General features: G+C 53.2%; 1 protein-coding gene across 4 annotated transcripts; it reads left to right on the top strand.

The window, feature by feature from the left end:
- Positions 1 to 2,803: 2,803 nt before the first annotated feature.
- Positions 2,804 to 17,333, top strand: MAFK (MAF bZIP transcription factor K). 4 transcript variants are annotated; one of them, XM_054516507.1, is made up of 3 exons: positions 2,804 to 2,821; positions 11,229 to 11,308; positions 12,495 to 17,333. In XM_054516507.1, the coding sequence occupies exons 2-3, from the start codon at positions 11,273 to 11,275 to the stop codon at positions 12,927 to 12,929; spliced, it is 471 nt and encodes a 156-aa protein (XP_054372482.1). In that variant the 5' UTR covers positions 2,804 to 2,821; positions 11,229 to 11,272; the 3' UTR covers positions 12,930 to 17,333. The 4 variants fall into 4 exon arrangements, with proteins under 4 accessions (XP_054372482.1, XP_036248031.1, XP_036248034.1 ...); XM_036392138.2 differs by lacking the exon at positions 2,804 to 2,821 and adding an exon at positions 3,123 to 3,227; XM_036392141.2 differs by lacking the exon at positions 2,804 to 2,821 and adding an exon at positions 6,701 to 7,110.
- The last annotated feature ends 1,981 nt before the right edge of the window (positions 17,334 to 19,314 follow it).

Raw genomic sequence — 19,314 nt, 5'->3', positions numbered from 1 at the left:
CTACCGCGCCTCTCTAGTAGCAGCGCATCCCCACACGCCCCTCCTCCGCTCGCTCTTCCGCGTTGGGTGCTGTTTTTAATTTTATTTTTAATATTTGTGTCTAGAGTATGGGAGAGCAGCGGGTTTTTTAGGTTTTTCCACAGTTGATGCACGCAGGATGTCAAAACCCAAAGAATGAACACCTCTGTTTAGGTGTTCTAAACCTCTGTTCAGGTGACTAAACTTCTGTGGCCCCTTATAGAGTGAGAGTACTTTATCTCTGCTCGGTGGCTTCAGGGAATCGTGATGCTGGGTGTGTTTTGGGCCAGACTCACAAAACCTCACACATCCCAGAACATTTCTCCATCCAAGTTTTCACCAGAGGTCCATGCACTCTCTTCACTTGCTTAACAAGTGTGTGTACTGCCCAGGCTTTCCCACTTTTCGAGGGACTAGAGAGCTCCTCCTTGTTTACTATTGAAGGCCACCGCTGTCTAAAGTTCAGCAGCAAATGAAAACAGACCTTTGGAGCAGAGGTACTTTCCCCAGGGAATGAAAACGAAAAGTAACCTGTTGTGAACAGGGCAATTCATCCAGAAACAGAATTTCAGGTGACACAGTTGCTCCCCTCCTGCTCTATGTGATCTGTCAAAGCCCATGTTGTTGTAAAAACAGGGGGAAATACCTCAGTTCTGGTGAGTTCCATGCGCAGGGTTGTCACCACAGAGGGAAAAACCCCCGTCCAGGTTGCAGCCAGCCCATCCCTCCTGGTGGTCCTCGAGGACCACCATCTCGTGGATGTGTCAGGGATAAACCCTGGATGATTTAGCATGGCTCTGACCACTCTTAGTTATCACCACTCAGAGAGAGCACAAGGAGTAGGTGGCTGTGTTGGGGACATCAGTGGCCCCAAAGGCTCCCACACCCAGCATCCCTCTCCTTGCTCGTCTTGGCTCTCTGAGCCACTAGAACCTTCCTGGATGGAAAGAGATCTGGAGACAAACCTCTGAGGCATCAGTGGAGACCGCAGTGATGGCTGAAATCTGCCCCCCAACCCTTAGCTCACCCTGTCCCAGCACCCAGTGCAGGATTTCAACCAGTGCCTGCAAATCTGGGAGAGGTGAAGGCCAAAGCTGCTGCAGCTACACTGGACAGCAGCTTCATGCCACCCATCACCTGGGAGCTTTAGCCAACCTCATTAGCTCAGTTCCAATGATAAATAGGGATTTCTTAACATCAGGGAGGTGCATTCACTAAACCTTGCTCTGGCTGCCCAGATCCATGGGGCTGTGCCAGGTATGAGGCTCCCTGTGTTTTGCAGCTTGTGTTGTTCAAAGGGAGCAGGGAAAAAGATGGGATCTTACTCACAGCCTCAGCTGTGGCCCTTAGAGCTGCTCCAGTATTTGGCCCCAAGGCTGGAAAGCACAAGCTGCACGGGGCTGACACAGACTTTCCAACATTGTTATGGACACAGAGAAATCAAAACAAGCCCAGATGAGATGGAGCCAGTTTGGTTTAGTCAATTGCCTGTGTTATTACATTTTTTGATGCATTATCATGATTGTTGGATGCCCCCAGGGTCCAAAATGCTGTTCACACCTCTGGGGTCAGGGTGCTGTGTTTAGCAGCTCACACAACTGCATGAGGAAAGTGCAAAGATTGGGTTGAGGATCCAGCCCTGGGCAGGATTTGGCCCTGCTGCAAAGCTCAGGGGGCTGCAGGACAGGCAGTCCACAGGTCCACAGGCAGGACAGGCAGTCCAAAGGCTGGTCCAGAGCTAGTGGAGGACAAGGCTGGTCAGTGGCCACCTCAAGCAGCCCAGGGAACAAGCGAGTCTTCCCAAGAGCATTGGGATGCCCAGGACACGTTTCCCCATCATCATTTGCCCTGCAACAAGGCCAAGTGCTGGTGCTGCACCTGGGTCAGAGTAACTCCTGGTATTAATCCAGACTGGGGGATGAGAGGATCAAGAGCAGCCCTTCCAAGGATTTGGGGGTGCTGGTGGATGAGAGGCTGGATATGAGCTAACAAAATGCTTGCAGCCTAGAAAGCCAACCATGTCCTGGGCTGCACCAAAAGCAGAGGGGCCAGCAGGTCAAGGGAAGTGATTCTACCCCTCTGCTGTGCTCTGTGAGACCCCACCTGCAGTGCTGTGTCCAGCTCTGGGGTCCTCAGCACAGGAAGGACATGAAGCTGTTGGAGAGAGTCCAGAGGAGGCCACCAAATTGATTAGAGGGACGGAACACCTCTCCTATGAGGAAAGGAGAGAATTGGGATTGCTCAGCCTGGACAAGAGAAGGCTTCAGGGAGACCTTATTGCCATCTTTGTCTGAAGGGAGCCTGCAAGAAAGCTAAAGAGGAACTTTTGACCAGGGCATGTGATGGCAGGACAAGGGGTAATGGTTTAAAACTGACAAAGAGCAGGTTTAGTTTAGACGTCAGGAAAAAATCTTTTCCATGAGGCTGGTGAGGCACTGGCACAGGTTGCACAGAAAAGTTGTGGATGCCACATCCCTGGAGGTGTTCAAGGCCAATTTAGATGGGGTTTGGAGCAACCTCGTCTAGTGGAAGGTGTCCCTGCCCATGGCAGGGGGGTTGAATGGCGATGAGCTTTAAGGTCCCTCCCTAACCAACCATTCTATGATTCCATAAAACGCACCCGTGTGTGAGCGTGCAAAACCCCCAGCCACGCTGCGCCCCCGCCATCGGGACTGATCCGAGCGGTCGGGAGCTGTCGGAGAGGGGTGAGCCCCGCAGCGGGGCGGGGGCACGGGGCGTGGTGTAGAGGAGACGCGGATGAGGATGGGCATGAAGGGGGCATGATAGAGGAATCAGGACCAGGGTGAGGATGGGGAGAAAGATGGAGATGAAGGAGGGATGGGGACCAGGATGAGAACAAGGACGGGGACGGGGATGAAGGGGGGCGACTACGTGCCGGCAGCGGGCGGCGCCCCGCCCGTCCCGCGCCCTCGGCCATGAATGAACGGCGCGGGCGGTCCCGGGGTGACGCGGCGGGCGGGCCGGGCCGGGCGGTGACGCGCGCGGTGACGCGCCATGCCGGAAGCGGCGGGGGCGCTGGTTGGTCGGCGGCGCGGCGGGGGGGAGGCGGCCGCCCCGCGCTTGTTGTTGTCCGCGGGACTCGCTGGCAGGGAGGGAGGAGGGAGCCGCGCAGCGCCCCCGCCGCCGCCCCCGCGCCCCCGCCGCCCCCGCCGCCGCCCCCGCCACGGGGCGCTCCCGCCGGCACGCAGGTGAGGAGCCGCCCGGGCGCGGCGCGGAGGGGGCGGGGGCGGGGGGGTGGGTCGGAGCCGGGAAGGGGGGGTGGCCGCGCGTTGCCGCTCGATCGCGGGGGAAGGGGCGGCTCGGCCCGGCTCCGGCCCGGCTCCCGCTCGGTCCGGTCGGGTCCGGTTGGGCGCGGGCGGGCGGGGCGGCGGAGGTAAAAGTGCTGAGTCACCACCGCGCCGGGCACGTGGTGCCGCCGCCCCTCGCACCGGGCCGGGCCGGGCCGGGCGCGCACGTGGGGCCCGGCGGGGGGCTCGGGGCGGGCGGCGGCGGCCCCGCCGTGCGGGAGCGGGAGGGGGCTCGGGGAGCGCCGCCCGCCCCCGCCGAGCGGCCCCCGAAGCCCCCGCGGGGCGGAGGCGCGACGGCCCCGCCGCCACAGCTTCCCTGTCACCTCGCACCAGCGGTGCGGAGCCGGCACCGCTGAACCCCCGTGGGACGGGGACGGGGCCGGCAGCGCCCCCGCACCCTCGGGGACACGGGGCTGGGGGGTCCCCTGGGTGTTTGCCGGGGTGATGCTTTCCCTGTCTCTTGTTGTTATTTTTCTTCCCCCCGAGGATGAGCGCGCTGCCTGCCTCTGCCTTTGAATGGCTCTTAAAATACATGTGAGGAAACCTGTTGTGACGCCGCGCGCTCCGCCGACTAAAAATAGCAGCTTTTGTAGTACGGAGGGAGCCGGGGCGCAGCCGGGGCCGGGCAGCGTGGCCGCGGCGTGCGGCGCTGGCCGGGCGTGGTGGCGGCTTCGTGATCCGCTGTCCGCCCCGGGTTATCGGGCAGGAGCAGCTGCCGCCACCGGGAAATGCCAGGCGGGCGCGTCGCTGCCTGTCGGATGGGCTGGGGGGTCAGGGCTGCGGCGGGTGGGGGGCTTATCTCTGCTGAGCACAGCTGCTGGTCGGGTGGAAAGAGGGAGAGGTGCGTGGTGTGTTCGGGCTGGTCCCGGAGCCTGTGGGGAGGGAGGGATGCGTGTGCATGGGGCCGCCCTGCAAGCGGGGTGCTCTGCGGCCGCCCTGGACTGGCCGTGGGAGGAAAGGGGACGGTGACATTCCGGGAGCGGGCAGTGCCGCGTGACTGTCTGGTGGGTGCGGGACGGTTTGGGGATTTAATCAGAAGTGAGGAGGTGGGTGGGGGGAACCTCTTCAGCCTCCCCGTGACGGCAGCGGCATAAGGTGGGGAAACATCCAGGCCACGAGCGACGGGAACTGAAATCTCCAAACTCTCACAGTGTGTCAGGGTCTGTTTCCTTCCTCCTCTTCCTCGGGCTGAGAGACCGCTCCCCTCCCTCGTGGGTTTCTCCGTGGAGGATTTATTTTACAGATTCTGCTGAAAGCAGGCCATGAGGTCTCAAATTAGGAACGAGCCCCCTTTGGGCAAAGTTGTTACAGAAAAGGGAAAGGCCTCCATTTTCGCTTTCACCTGGCCGCCCCCTCCTTTGCCAGCGTGCCTAAAGCTGAGCTGGGACTGCGGAAGGTGGAGGGAGCCAGTGAGAGCAAAGTGGTGTTTCCCTGAAAAGCTGCACGCCTTTTTCTTGCACTTTCAGTTTTTGTGAGCCCTGTGGCGGACGCAGCCCAGCGCCCCAGCCCAGCGCCTGGTGCCGTCGGGGTTCTAGCAGCGAATGAGTTTACCTGGTGGCTTTTTCTCACTGATGAAAGCAGCGTGCGTCCCTCCGCTCTTTCCCCCCTCTCCTTCCGTGTGTGTCCGCGGTGCTGCCTGCGGAGAGCCCTTCCCCAAGCCTTCAGTCACTTCCTCGGGCTGATGGACGCCGCGGCTGCCCAATGGCAGGCAGGGCTGCGCGGCCCCGGAGTTAACTCTGCTCCCGCCCGGCCGGGCTGGAGGACCTGCGGCTGCCTAGGGTTTCAATGCACTTGCCGCAAGGTTGGGCACACGGTGACTCTGGCCGTCAGGACACCCTGCCCGCTTCTGCACGCTCTGAGCTTGACAGGGCTTTGAGCCCTGTTAAGTGTTCTGGCTGTATTGCGCCAGCTTCTTGCCTTGCTTCACAACTGTTTCTGAACCAGAGGTAGAAATTTGTTGGGTTTTTTATTTTTTTTTCCACTGCTTGCCTGTCAAGGACAGCGTGCTTTGTCATGTTTTATGTCATTTCTGCGCCGTCGCCTGCTTCAGCAATCTGTTGCGGCGTGGAGTTCAGTACTGCTGTGTGCCTCCTGAAAGGGAAAAATACAGATCAGCTTGATACCCTCTGATTTCCATCAGCATTGGAAGATGATTAATGGCATGGAATGTGCTGCAGGATTTGGTATTGAAAATCTCTAGCTGTATGAGATGTTTGAGAAGCGAAGAAAGGACAGCTGGGAGCGCTGGCCCCTGCGGCAGTCGGGGTTTGCGGGATAAGCTCGCTCGCTGATCATTTTTGTAAACATCCAGCTGTGAAATACTTGAGTGGTGCTAGCACTTTCAATTATCAGGAAGTTTCAGGCTCAGCACCCTGTAGAGATGAACAGGCAATTTCCACTTCTGTCTCAGCTATTGTTTGAGGCTATCTTCAAACTTGGGCAGAGAGTCTTCCAAGCATGAAGCAAGCACAAGTGATGCAGTGCTCTGTGACCATCAGCACAAGGGCTGGGGGAAGGCAGTAATGAGAGCAATTACCCTGGCACTGTGCTCCTGAGTTGAGAGACAGGCTGCATAGTGGATCCCACTGCTTTGCAATATTGCAGGACGCCAAATAGCGATGCTATGTTCCATTAGTAAAGTTAGTGAAGATCTCTGACTTGATGGCTGGCACTTGGGGTCAGGAGCAGCAAAGTTAGGAATCCCAGTTCTGCCCCAGGGTCTGGCTGTGCATCTGAGCAAGTTATTTGCTGCTTGGTGGCTCAGCTTGTCCGGCTGGGGAGCTGCATCTCTGGGCTGGTGATGCTGAGGTGTAATTCCAGTATATCTCTGTCACCGTGTTTTACAAGCACGTGATGGAAAAAGTGCTGTAAGCTTGTCAGTACCAGGGCTGGCTGTCGCATACCTTTCCCCTTCAGCCTCCTCCTCCATGAAGTTTCAGAGGTGACACACAGACGTACCCGCCTGGTGCTCTGTATCCCTGCTCCCTAACCACAGGCTCTTTGCAGCTTCTGACTAGGTTGTTTACCAAAGCACTGAAGACTGTCTGATCCATGTCCAGGCTTCCCCAGAGAGTGCCTCAGAGAGCTCTGTCCTGGCAGCTCTCAAATGTGCTCTGAAGGTTCCTGAATCTCCCCTTTGCTGCTGGATGCTGGTTCTGATCCATAAGGGAAATGGAAAGCTGGCCAGCTGGGCGAGGGCTGCGTGGAGCTCCTCTAGAACAGTAAACAGTGACTCACCCCCTCCTTGTGTCTTCTCTCTCTTCATGTCAAATATATTGCCTCGCATATGCTTCTCTACTCTCTGATTCACACCACCAGCCCGTCCCTCCCCGCTCTCATTACAAATGAGTGACAAGCGTCAGTCTGCCTTACAGGATGTGTGAAGGTTGTCAGAGCAGGAGAATGGCTTTTTGAGTGATGGGAAGAGGGATGGTGCTCTGCCTACCATGCTGCAATGTGCTGGAAATCCGTGTCGTGCCTCCGAGCGGCAGAGGCACGGCGATGAGGATTTAAGCATCTGTAGTTGCCTTCACCTGTCAGCTCAGATGTTACCCGGGATAGGCACATCCGTTTGGCTGGCGCTCTGGAGCTGGGAACAACTTGAGGATAAACGAGAAATTTAAACAGCTGCCTAGGATTTAAATGGCTGCATTTGGGAACGAGTAGAGTGTTCCCTGCGTAGCTGTCGGTGCCGAATTGAGACGTGATGGCAGAGATCCCTGTCACTGCTTGAACCTTGCGCTGTTTTTCTGCCCTCGGGAAGTCGTCGCTGGCCTGGCGGAAGGTGAGGCTTGCATGTTTTCAGTTTGCTCTGTCTGTGTGAGGATGGAAGCTAAACACCAGCAGGGCTGTCTGCCAGGCACTCGTCTTGTGGCCGGGGTTGTCTTTCGGTGTAGAAACAGTTTTAAAATTCAAGTTCATCTGCAGTTGTTGGGTGTCGGCAGTGATTTTATAGTAATTCCTTAATGTGTAACGTGCTTGGAAAGCCCTGTAGCGTGGAAAGTCTGAAATCTCACTCTGGCATGTTTTCTTTCTTAATTGCAAGCCTTGAGTGGAAAGCTCTGTCCTACCTCTGCCTGAGTCAGGCTTTCTGCTGCCTTTCCCTTTCAAAGCAAAGGAACTGAGATCTCTAGATGCTCTAAGCTGAGACTGTCAGACTTAGGATGTCAGCTGGAGACTTCCAGGTTTTTGGGAGGATGCTGCAGGAGGCACAGGAGCTGTCTGAGAGAGGGAGAGGGCGTTGGCAAGGCTGTCAATGGGTAACTTTATTGCAGAATTACAAGGGCTCTTTATGTAACCCACAGTCAAAACACTTGCTGTAAATACGAGCGTGGAGCAGCTCTGGAAAAGCTTTTTCCCCTCACAGTTGGTGTAATACTACTTGCTGCTTTATTGATGTGGCATTCAGAATGTGTCGTACTGCTTACAGAGCAGGGATGTAGCGCGGTGCTTGTTCCAAAAAGCTGAGCTCCTAATTTTAGATGTGATGCAGCAAATGCAATTAAGGAAAGAAGGGCAGGAGTAGGGTAAAGACTAAAAGGGTTCTAATAATCAAATCGCAGGCAGGGTCCCAGAAGACCCCTGTGCAGCATGTTTAGGGAACGCTGCTGGGTATGACTTGTTTGCAGAGTGGTTTATGATTTCATTGCGGGGTTTTGCTTTGTAAGTAACAAATGTAAGGGAGATGACATGCTGATTTTTAGTGTCTTCTTGCTGGTAGCTGAATAGTCCCAAATAATCCTGATGGGAAGGATTTGGTAGATAGGATGAGGCCCAAGGCTCTGGAGGACTGCTGGTGAGGATTGCGAGTGTTGCTGTATCGGTTTCGAGTGAAGCCCAGACCACACCTGTGTCTTCACCTAGTGCAGAGATAAGACTCACCCTTGCACTCATATCTGACTTGAGCATGTTTGAGTGTTTCTACTTGCTCTGTGAAATCTTGCCCTTTGGGTCAGGCCAGCTCACAGTCTCCCACCCCTGTTTTAAGAGGGTCTGGCATCACAATTCCTGATGGTGCCTTGAACCTCCTCGTTAATCTGTGTCAGCAGCAGCTTTGGCCATGGCCCCTGGTGCAGTAGGGTGGATCCCAGCCTATATCTGAGGGATGCTGGCCCATCCAGGGTGTTTTGGTGTGGGGGGAGACAGGTGTGCAGCGGAAGACTCCGAGCCAAGCGCCTGTGCTGTCCTCTGAGGAATGTGCAGGGTAAGGAGCTGTTGCTTGGGTGACATGGAGCAACAGGTGACCAGCAGGGTTTCATCACTCAGAGCTGGAGCACTGCTCAGGGTGGCAGGTGAGCCCTCACGCTGACCCCCAGTGGAGGCAACCTCACCCCTCGCCTCTTGTTTTCCATGATACTTTACATTTCTTTCCATCTCCGCGCGGCCAAGCGGCCGCGTTCAGTTTTTCCATCGGCTGGCGCACGAAACGCTTTGAAGACGCGCTGGGTGAGGATCAAAAGGCTTTTTGTGCACTCGGTGGGTGTGACGGGGCTCTCGTCGGCCTCCCCCTCCTTTTTGCCTTTCCTTTTCCGGCGTTCGCAGCGCGGCCAGCGGCCAGTGCGCCCCTTCCCTTGTAGGGATGGGGGCGGCGCGGGAGGGGGGGATGCCGCCGAGGGAAGGAAGAGTTTCTGATGCTGTGGGAATGTGAGCGCTCAAACTCTGTAAACAGCTGGTGACTCACTGCATAACTATGGCACCAACTGCCTGCGGCCCGGCTGCGCCTCTGCAGGGAGGGGGCTGCCGGCCCTTTCCTCTCCGCACTGGCAGCGCCTCTGCGCTCCTCAGCTCCGAGACCTCCTGGCCAAGACAAGGAGCTTTTTCCTTCCCCCCCCGCCCCGCCTGCCAGTGCCTACGTCTGCGGCTCCGGCCGGGAGGTAGGGGTGGGCAGCAAATGCCTGGTGTGGAGGGGAAGCGATGGACGGTGCAAGGGCAGCGCTGGGGTCTGGAGAGGTGCCTGCGCTCGCAGGAGATGGTGCTCTGAAGAGCGCGCAGACAGAGGGTGGGCGCATCCCCGTCTGTCGCAGGCAGCTCAGGGGGGCTGGGAGTCGCCCCCCTGGCCCGTGCCCTGCCCATTCCTGCTGTCCTGGCGAGACAAGGGGCGGCTGTGGCTGGAGGTGTGCCCGGGGTGGGGCTCAGTGCTGGAGGAGAGCAGGGAAGGACTCGCTGATGCTCTAGAAAATGCAGCGCACACCAGTTGCTGTAAGTGGTCCATTCATCACGGAGCATCTTGGCTTGTGTGCTGTGCGGCTGTCCTTGTCCCTCCTCCAGACATGGAGAGCTGTGCTGTCTCAGGCTTAAAAATAGAGGAGGCGCCTAAATACACTCCCTAATATCTAGGATAGTATCTTGCAGCTCTGCAATTACAGGATTATTTTTTTCCCCCTCCTGCTCTTCATCTTGATTTTTATGTAAGTCGTGTGATGATGAGGTGCCTTGACTGATAAAATTCAAGTGACAGCAGCACGGGCTGAGCCAGCACCTTCACCCACTCAGCTCCCACTGGTCCCCACACCCCACCTTTGCACCCCCCCAAATCCCGCCACCCCTGTTTGCAGATATGAATGAGTTTGTTTACTCTCCGACGACCTCGTGATGTCTTTGCACAGACATGACCTGAAGTCATTATTGCTTTTGGGCTTCTCTGTTTCCATGGCGACTGTCTCCGGGTTGGCTACTTTCCCAAGGTCACCATGGCAACTATCAGAAGGGAATCATGCTTGGGATGCTTTGGCTGGATTTTTCATGAATGATTAGGATGTGTGACACGATGCAGACGTGGAAATGGGGAGGGTTTGGGCTGGGCAGGAGAAGGTGGGGGGAGACAGAGGACTCCCGCCAGACAGGAGCTCTGCGGTGCCGCGGGTGTGCAGCCCTCGAAGCCGCCCTGTGTCGGGGGCACCAGCGCCTCACCCCTCCCCTCTGGGGAGCCATAGCAGAGGCTGTGATGGTGGCACGGCTGCTGGTGCCTCTCCCGGGGTAGGTACCATCAGACCGTGGGGTGAAGGGGTTGGGTGGAGGTGCAGACAGGTGGATTTTCTGCGGGGCGCTGCTCGGAGGGGTGTAGTCGTGGCTAAGGTGAGAGTGAAGGGCAGTGTCACAGCAGGGGATGGGCTGGCTGTGGATGGACATGCCTCCACGTCACTAGAAACATCAAGCAGGTCTGATCTTGCAGTCTGGGGCTGGAGGGTTGGGAAGCAACAGTCTTGGTGTGTTGGGAGAGGTGAACTCCTTCCTGGCTTTGTTGTTGGGGGGGCTTTTGTTTCTGTTGTTTGGGTTTTCTGGTAGCATCTCCTTTGGGTGGGGACAGCGCTGGAAGCAGGTTACAAACCAGGCAGCTTCTCTCTGGGTTGCTGGCTCAATTTGGAGCCGAGCTAATAATCATCAAAATGAGGATGAAGGGAGTTGTTGTCTTGTGGCTTTTCAGTGCCTTTTATGAGCAGAGGTAACTCGTAATTCAGTCCCTAATAGGCCATTTGGAGCGTCTGGGATGCCTCCAGAGGGAGGTGAGCCAGTGACGGGGCCTCGGAGGCCACGCTCCATTCTCCCCTTGGGAAGGGGTGGCACATGGCAAGGTGGTGCGTGATGCTTAGTGTGACTCTTGTTTACAGATGAATGTGGGTGTCCTTCTTTCCTCCCTGCCCTGTCTTCTCTGCTGCATCTTAGCGTGGTTAACAGCAAAATACGAGGTCTGGCTGTTTAAAAGCAATGCACTTGTCAACACAAATTTCTCTTGCTCTTATCTGAATAGGGTAAATGATATCTGAATCCATCCCAGTGCTTCAAACAACTGTGTGCTTATTTCTTTTAATGGCGGTTGATTTGGGGGTTTGGGCCGTATGTTGGGTATCTTCATCCTGCCCTCATCTCTGTGATTAACCTGGAAACCTTGTTTTGTTTTTCCAGTTGCAATTTCTGAGCAGTTTTGTCCGGAAGACTGTGCTCAGGTTATGACGACTAATCCCAAACCGAACAAGGCATTAAAGGTAGGGAAGAGGCTGAGTGGGTGGTGCTGGGTGGCTGGGGAGGCTGTCACAGAGCTGTGCCGTGCTGCTCCTACGTGACTGTTCTTTTTCATTCCCAGAGACTCTTAGAAATGGGTGCTGGTACAATTTCCCCCTGTTTACAGGAAAGGTTAGGGTAGAAGAATACTGGCATTACCCAGAAAGAGGCCTGAAGTCTCTGGGGTGGCATGAGGCTGGCATATCTCAGCAGCTACCCAAGAGACTTCTGACTACAGGAGGTATTGGCAGCATCCTGAGACCAGTGCTCCCAGTCTTTGCAATGAGCTGCTTTTACTCTCAGGATTAGGAGGCACTGGGCAAGGGACTTTTTCAGCTGGTGTCTCCCAGATCCATGAGACAGTAAATGCCTCAGACTTAGCAGCCTGATGGTGGTCTCTGCCTGGGCTGTTCATGCATGGTTGAAATTTCTTTCTAGTGTTTTGGCTCTTCATTCCATATGTCCTGCAGTCTCTGAAAAGACAAAAGGATGGTGTCCTAAAAGTTCTGTGTTCAGTGATATTGATGGTGTTTTTCAGCCTAAACAATTTTGTGATTCTGAAAATGGTGGTGGCAAATGTGCTTGAGGAACAGGCAAGGACTTGGTGGTTTTTCTCATGTAACTTCAGTTACTACATGCTGTGCCCCAGCAAAACCAAATCGGACTGTCCTTGAAGCCAAGCATGGTGGTTTTGTTCACGACTCAAATGAGCAATCTTCAACGAAAAACCACAAAATGCTGAATTAAGCCCTGCACAGAAGCAGCTATTCTGCTTTTGAGATGCTGCACTGGTGTCCCAGCATAATGCTGGGATAAGGTGTCATCTTTAGCATTCATGATGAATTCCAGGTCCTGACAAAGGACTTCACAAAAAAAGGCTTCAGCTGACTCTACATTTATCCCCTTGAAAATCTTGCTGTTGGGTTCCCACTGGGTGTGTAAAGATCTGTGACCTGAGAGGGTGACCCAGACCCAGACAACTGCAGTGCTCAGATCTCTGCCATGTTTAACCCAGATGTTTTAGTGGAGTTTGTGCTCTCCACAGCCCATCAGGAGTATTTCCCAGGTAGGGATGTCACGTTGCTGAGGGGTGGCCTTTTCTCCTTCTGCTGCCCAGACCATCCGCTCACCATCGGGTTGCTGCTACCCCTGTGCTGTTGGTATTTGCAGGTAAAGGAGGAGTCAGGAGAGAATGCCCCAGTGCTGAGTGATGATGAACTCGTGTCAATGTCCGTACGGGAGCTGAACCAGCACCTGAGGGGTCTCACCAAAGAGGAGGTCATCCGTCTGAAGCAGCGGAGGCGCACGCTCAAGAACCGGGGCTACGCTGCCAGCTGCCGCATCAAGCGTGTGACTCAGAAAGAGGAGCTCGAGAGGCAGCGGGTTGAGCTGCAGCAAGAGGTGGAGAAGCTGGCCAGAGAAAACAGCAGCATGAAGCTAGAGCTGGATGCCTTGCGCTCCAAGTACGAAGCACTCCAGACCTTTGCTCGTACTGTGGCGCGAGGGCCTATTACCCCGACCAAAGTTGCCACCACCAGTGTCATCACCATCGTGAAATCAGCCGAAATCTCATCCAGTTCTGTGCCCTTTTCAGCAGCCTCCTAGTGCTCTCGGTGGGGGGAACTAGCAGCCTTTCAGAGGGGAGGGGATAAGGCTCTTATGCATTGTTCCGGAGTCCTTGGTCACGTCAAGAATTGGCATTTTAAGAAGTCTCTTCCAAAAGTGCAAAAAAACAGAAGAATATTAAAAAAAAAAAGAAAAGAGAAAAACAAACAAACCCAAAGGGTTCCTACAAAGGGAACTTAACTGGCTGCTTCTGTCTGGACTCAGTGGCTCCATCAACCTCTCGTGTCCAGGATTTGAGCTCTGTATGCAGTACAAATTGCAAGATCTGCTTCCTCCTTCCCTCTGCCTCCACAAACCCCTCTCAGCTGTGGGCAGCTTTCCAGCTGGGAGAAGATACCTGAGGAGCCTCTGGAGTCTTCGTGAATGATGCTCAAGAGCCAGGAAACATATGGACCGTAGAAATCATCATGTGAGATGAATGTATAGGAAAAAGAGTTTCCTTTAGTGGCCTCCTACTCCTTGTAAGAAGGGTCTCCCCTACCTTCTCCACTTCCACCTGATATTATGAGAGCAGGAATATAGGCTTTTTGGGTTTGATTTCATCCTGCTAACAGTGGATGGGAGTGGGAGGATGATGGAGATAAATGCTTGGGTCTGACCACACCCATTAAGAATAACCTTTTGTTTTCAATCCATGCTGTTAAAATATGGAAAAATATATATTTTACATATTTTAATATGCCCCATTACCTGTGTGGCCTGTAAAAAAAACTACATTGCAGCCTCCTTTATTCCAAGCCCAAGTTTCCTGATAGCTCCTTCCCAAAGGTGTGCCTGTGAATTGGGTATATTTATGCAGTTTATTTCTTCCAAATGATCCGCAGTCTTGAAGTAGCAGCTTTTTTTTTCCTGGGTTACCTGAAGCTGAAGGGAGGGAGGCACAGTAAATGCTGTGAAGAGCCGTGTGGTGAGGAGGAGAAGGGGAGATGAGGAGGAAAAATGCTGCATGTATTACTGGTGGAGGCAGAATTGGCTGGGAGAGAAGGTGGGACAGTTCTGCTGGGATCAGCACTGCGAGAAAGGGTTTGTGCAGAGGATGTTGGAAGGATGTTTTTAAAGCACTGAACTGTAACTAGAGGGCAATAGCATTCAGCCAGGAGGAGAGAAGTTTAGAGCCTCTTCTTTGACAAAAGCATTTGTATGTTAGCAATGAGCATCCTTAGCTGGAGAGCTGTGCTCACCAGTCCTTGGTGATCAGAAAAGGGCTGTGGGGAGGTCAGATGGGAGCTTGGAAGAGTCTTTCCCTCTCCACAGCACGTCAGATGCTGGATTTGGGATCCAAAGAGTACAGTGAACAACCCTCAGTGTTCAGATAACCTGTGTGAATGTGACCCTGAAACTTGATGCTTTCTCTTGCAAGTGGGTGAGTTATAATGAGGGCAGGATGGAAAATCAATGTGCGTGTAGGGGACAGAAGAATTGGGATGGAGAAGTCGTTTGTTTGGCTCTGAGCAGTGGTTTGGGAGAGGGATTTCTGGCTTGGCAGTGGGCAGGATTTGGGAAGCTGAAAGGAGAGATTCTGCTGTCACGCAGCAGTGATGAACAATGAATGTTTCCAGGTCACTGTAAAAAAAAAAATAGCTATGTTGGTGTTTGTGTGTTTTGTTGTTGTTTTTTTTTCTTCTTGAAGTAGGAAAGGGAAGGGACTGTGTGTTTTGTAGGGCAGGTCGGAGACTTATGGAATGGACGATGCCTGTTGTCATGCAGGTGAGAAAAGAATGAGATTGCTGAGGTTTTTAAGATGAGGAGAAGAGCTTAGAGAATTTGGGCTCTGGAACAAAGATCACGGATAATTCATAAGTGGTTTGGACTGAAAGAGAATAATCAAGTGCTACCGTTGTTGGAAAGAGGACAGTGAACTGGCATCTGACACCCAGTATAATTTGTTGTTTGAGGCTTTGTCTTGCCTTGAATGGCAGTAAGTTGCTAGAAATTTAGTGAAGCCCTACTTGTCTTTGGAAGAAGTTGTTAGCTTGCTTTTTCTTTTTTTTTTTCACCTTGTCATCGGAGTCTCTGGATTTCCCAGGAGGATCCTTTGTGAAATAGGTTAATGAAAAGAGAAACCTCAGACTTGGTTCTCATTCAGTCCCCAACATCGACATCCGTGACTTTATTGAGCCAGAAAGAGTGTCAGTGAAATGCTTCCTGAAGGCTCGTTCCCCCTGCCAGATCCACGCATTTTGGAGGGGAGCAGGAAGTTTCCTTCAAGTGATTTTCCAACACGTAGAGTTTGGATGGCACTTAGTGTTACCTCATTTCTCCTCCATTCCCTCCCTATCTCCAAACAGGCAGATCGATGTCCTGTGTATCAGTACCAGTTATTGACTCCCACAGCAGAAGCTGAGGAAGAGAAAGATGTTACGGTCATTTCCTGGTCCTCTCATGTTCTCCAGCTCACAGACATTGGACACTTTCCCAGACCTTACAGGTGCCTCCAAAAACAGGCAAAATGGAGACTCCTGGCACTGTTGGGGCTTTAAATGAAAACTTTATTGAAAAAGGCCAGTTGACTTGAAAATGCCCAAATGCTTCCAGTCTTTAAAACAGCTCCAGAGCTCCATAACATTCCTGGCTAGATAGGAACACCCTCTGGCTGCCCTTGACACCCCTCCGGGGAAATCAGACCTGTCTCACTGAAGGGGACAGAGGTTGAACTTTGTTCCTGGGGTCTTCTTGCTGTTGGAATGAGTTGAGAAACATATCTTTATGTGGCACTTCCCTTGTGGCCAAGTATTTCTTTTTTTTCCAGTTCTTGGAAGGGTGCCAAAGGCTTGTCCAAGTGATTGCTAGTTTAGTGCTGGTAGGCACTTAAATCTCTGGTCACTCGATAAAGAACAAGAGGCCTGGGTGTTGTTAAAGCTGTTGATACCATAGCCATGGTAGGTAATCCATATTGGATATCCATAAGGACCACGTGGAAATATTTAAAGAGAGAGAAATATATATATAAATATATAATTATATACATTTTATCGTACAGATTTTTCGTAAAAAAGAAAAAAAATAATTTTTTTTCCAAGTTTGATACTGTAAATCTTTATTAAAAGAAATTGCCAGTCCAGGGCTCCCTGGGTGGTGACCTGGAGGAGAATGAAATGTCCTGGCTAAACTTCCACAGAGGGATCAGAATTGCAAGGTAACGTGGAGGGAGGAATGACCCGAAAGCTGTTGATCGCGTTGGAGACCCAGCTCCTCCACCCTCCTCCCTGGAGGGCCCTCCAGCTTGGGGTTGTCGCGTTGCATTCCTCTGGGGTTCGGTTTGTTTCTGTTGTGTTTTAATTTTTTTGTTTTGTTTTGTTTGTTTTTTTTTTCTCTCCGTCCTGCACTTGCCAGCCTGACACCCAGGGTGAGCGGGGCACGGGGAGCTGGCGGCGTGGGACGCGTCCCGCAGCCGCACCTCCCGCGTTTCTCTGCTGCAGTACTTTGGATGGCTCCCTTCCCTGCCCCTCTTAGTTTGTCCCCCCGACCCTGCTGAGGAGGAGCAGGGGATCTGATTTTTGGGTGCTGGGATCCTCTCCCCTGGGCCTGGCCTTTCTTTGGTTGCTCCCCATCCTTGGTGTGACGCGGGAGGTGAGGCTGGGTGGGAGGCAGGAGAAGACGAAGGCGTCGGGAAGGGACTCCTCTGTTCTCGTAGACGTGTTTGCTGTGCTCTCTGTTGGGAGTGGGGAACCTTTCCCTCCAGGGCAGCTCCAGATCCCTTTGAAACAAGGCAGCATCTCTGCTCCTGCCCAGCTCTACATCTGCCAGGAGGAGACCGCAAATTGCAGAGACCTGGGTGCCACGGCAGCTCCGGGACGGTGGGAGGGACGAGGCGCTGGCACTGGGCTGGGGCGGATGTGAGCTGTGCCACGGGATGGCTCAGACCCGGGGAGGAGGAGAAGGTGGCAGTTTTTTCTCTCTCGAATCATTTAAACTTCATTGTCATGATTGTTTTTATTTAAAAAAAAAAAAAAAGGAAAAAAAGAAAAAAAAAACAGAAAAAAAAAAAGAAACAAAACAAAACCGAAAAACTTTTGTAATGTGGATTTGTTTTCCTTCGTCTGTATTTCAGTCTGCTGGGGTGTTTCCGTAGATGGTGGATACTTGCTTTCATTTTTTTAATGATAGAAGTCTTCTGTTTTAAGTTGTTTTTTATCACCAGCTCATTCTATCCTCTGTGGTTACTCAGTAATTTCATTTCAATATTTATTTTTGTGCTGCTTTTTTATTATAAAATAAATTATTGATATACCAAGCAATGTGGATTCCTGTTTGTAAGGCGAATAGCCCTGTGTATGTGTCCATTACTTCTCTTGACAGCCACAACGTAATTTATTGCTGTAAATTTAGCTGCAGTGACTGGTTTTTTTGTACCTTTCCAATAAAGCATTTTCTGGTTTCAGACTTGCCCTGGTCTATGGTCAGCGTTTTGGAGCCTGAATTGATCTTCAGTGGAGTGTTTTCCTCGGGTTTTTTTTGCTGCCTGTCCCAAGTGCAGCACCCGGTTGCGGTGAGCCGTGTGTTTTTTGGAGGCAGGCTGGGCTAAGGCGAGTGGGATGGCAGCTTGGGCTTTTGCAATCATCTGACCCAGCCTCCTGGAGCCCATCTTGGCCTTGCTGTGGTGCTTACTTGGGCCACTTGGAATGTGCTCCAGGGATAGCTGTTGTCCAAGCTGTTTGTCAGGTCGATGCTGTGCTCAGACCGCGTGTGTTCCTGACCCAGGGGCCCTGTCTTTGTGCACAATCAGGGGCTGTCTGTGTTAGCACAAGCAGGACTGACAGCTCAGCAGGCACCTGCCTGTAGTTGTGATGCTGAGCAAAGCCACTTGTGGCTTGGAGACACTGTGACCTGCCTGGAAGTGCTGGAGAGAGATACTCCTCTCTCTTCCTTTGAGTTGTGAAATATCCCTTCATGGTTTCCCTGTGTGACTGCTTGTGAATAAACTGCTTTAACCCCTTACATCAAATACTTCATCTTTTTGCTTTTCCCTGTTGGGGCTTTTAAAAAGGTGGTAGCTTGTGCCAGTGAGCTTCCAGGGGTTGTGTTGGCTTTAATGCCCTATTTCAAGTGGTAGAATTTCTTGAGGGAACAGCTGAAGGGGGTAAAACACTTGGCCTGTGTTGAGGCAGTAGGTTGGAGACAGATGGGTGTGTTGGCCAAAGCTGGAATTAAGAGGTAGGGCAAAGTGAAGAGGTGCAGGGCTGAAAGGCTTTGTGTGTCAGCAGGTAATGGATGGTCATTAGGTGGGGCCAGGCAGGCTTGGCTGAGCAGCACGTGGGTGAAGCCTGAGGGTGATGGCAGTCTCTGTGCTGAGCAAAAAAAGCATCATCAGCTGCTTTGGCTCCTGCCTGGAGTCACTGCAGCGAGGAGCTGGCAACAACAGAGGGGACAGGGAGGTGGGACAGTTGTGACTGTTGGAGGGATGGAGGAGCATCAGTTCAGGAGGAAAAGGGCATCAGGAATGGGCCAGGTGAAGGTTCAGAAGTGAAAGGAAACTCAACATTTACCATGCATAGGTGAGGAGCATAGAAGGTCGCTGTGAACAGGGTGACAAAAGCACAAATCCTGCTCTCTGGCACAGGTTTGGCAGTCTGGTGCCTGTCAGCAGCTGGGCCCAGAGACTTGGTGAGTGCTAGCACCCAAGAAAAGAAATGTCTGTCTCTGACTGGGTGCTGTGCAGTGAGCAGCCATGTGTGAGAGCTGCTCTGCTTTGGTGCCAGCAGCTGCCTTCCTTCCCCTCTGCTTTTGGAGAGGTCAGCCTCAGCTCCTGCAGGTGTAGTGGCAGGGTTTGCTGTGATGATCATCCCTGACATGAGTAGGGTGTAAACCTGCCTGATCCAAGCCCAAAAAACACCAGGAGATCCGATAGCTGCAGCTTGGCCTTGTCCTTGGGGAAAGCCCGAGGACAAGCGACAACGGGAAAACAAATCTGCCGACCACTGGAGCCTGCTGCTGGCAGTGAGAGACGCCTGTTCCTCCCAGGCTGCCTGCTGGCGTGGCTCCAGGCACAGCAGGCTCCTGTGTAGGTCACCCGTGTGCTCGCCGCCAGCTTTCGCCGTGTCCTTGTTGAGGAGGTGGAGGAGACGCGTGAGCGGAGGAGACGGCGTCCAGCCTACATCAGCGTTGGCATTTCTGTTCCCCATGGATGCCTTTTGACAGCCTGAGGGTTTGAGGGCCGTGACAGCGCCCAGCCTGAGCCATCAGCTCTTGCCTCTCTCCCCTCTCCAAGAAGAAGGACGAGCAGGAGGCCCGGGCTGGAGCAGGGAGGGTGCCTGCTGTTGCCGTCGCGGCAGCCAGCTGGTGTCCAGCCCAGCACGGCTCCTTCAGGCTGGTATCACACTGCTGACTTGCATGAGTCACAGCTGACTTTTTTTTTTCTTCCCCC

This window comes from Molothrus ater, chromosome 16, assembly GCF_012460135.2.
Source record: "Molothrus ater isolate BHLD 08-10-18 breed brown headed cowbird chromosome 16, BPBGC_Mater_1.1, whole genome shotgun sequence".
Lineage (NCBI taxonomy): Eukaryota > Metazoa > Chordata > Aves > Passeriformes > Icteridae > Molothrus > Molothrus ater.
The sequence above is the reverse complement of the archived record's forward strand: the minus strand, read 5'-3'. Positions and strand labels throughout refer to the sequence as shown.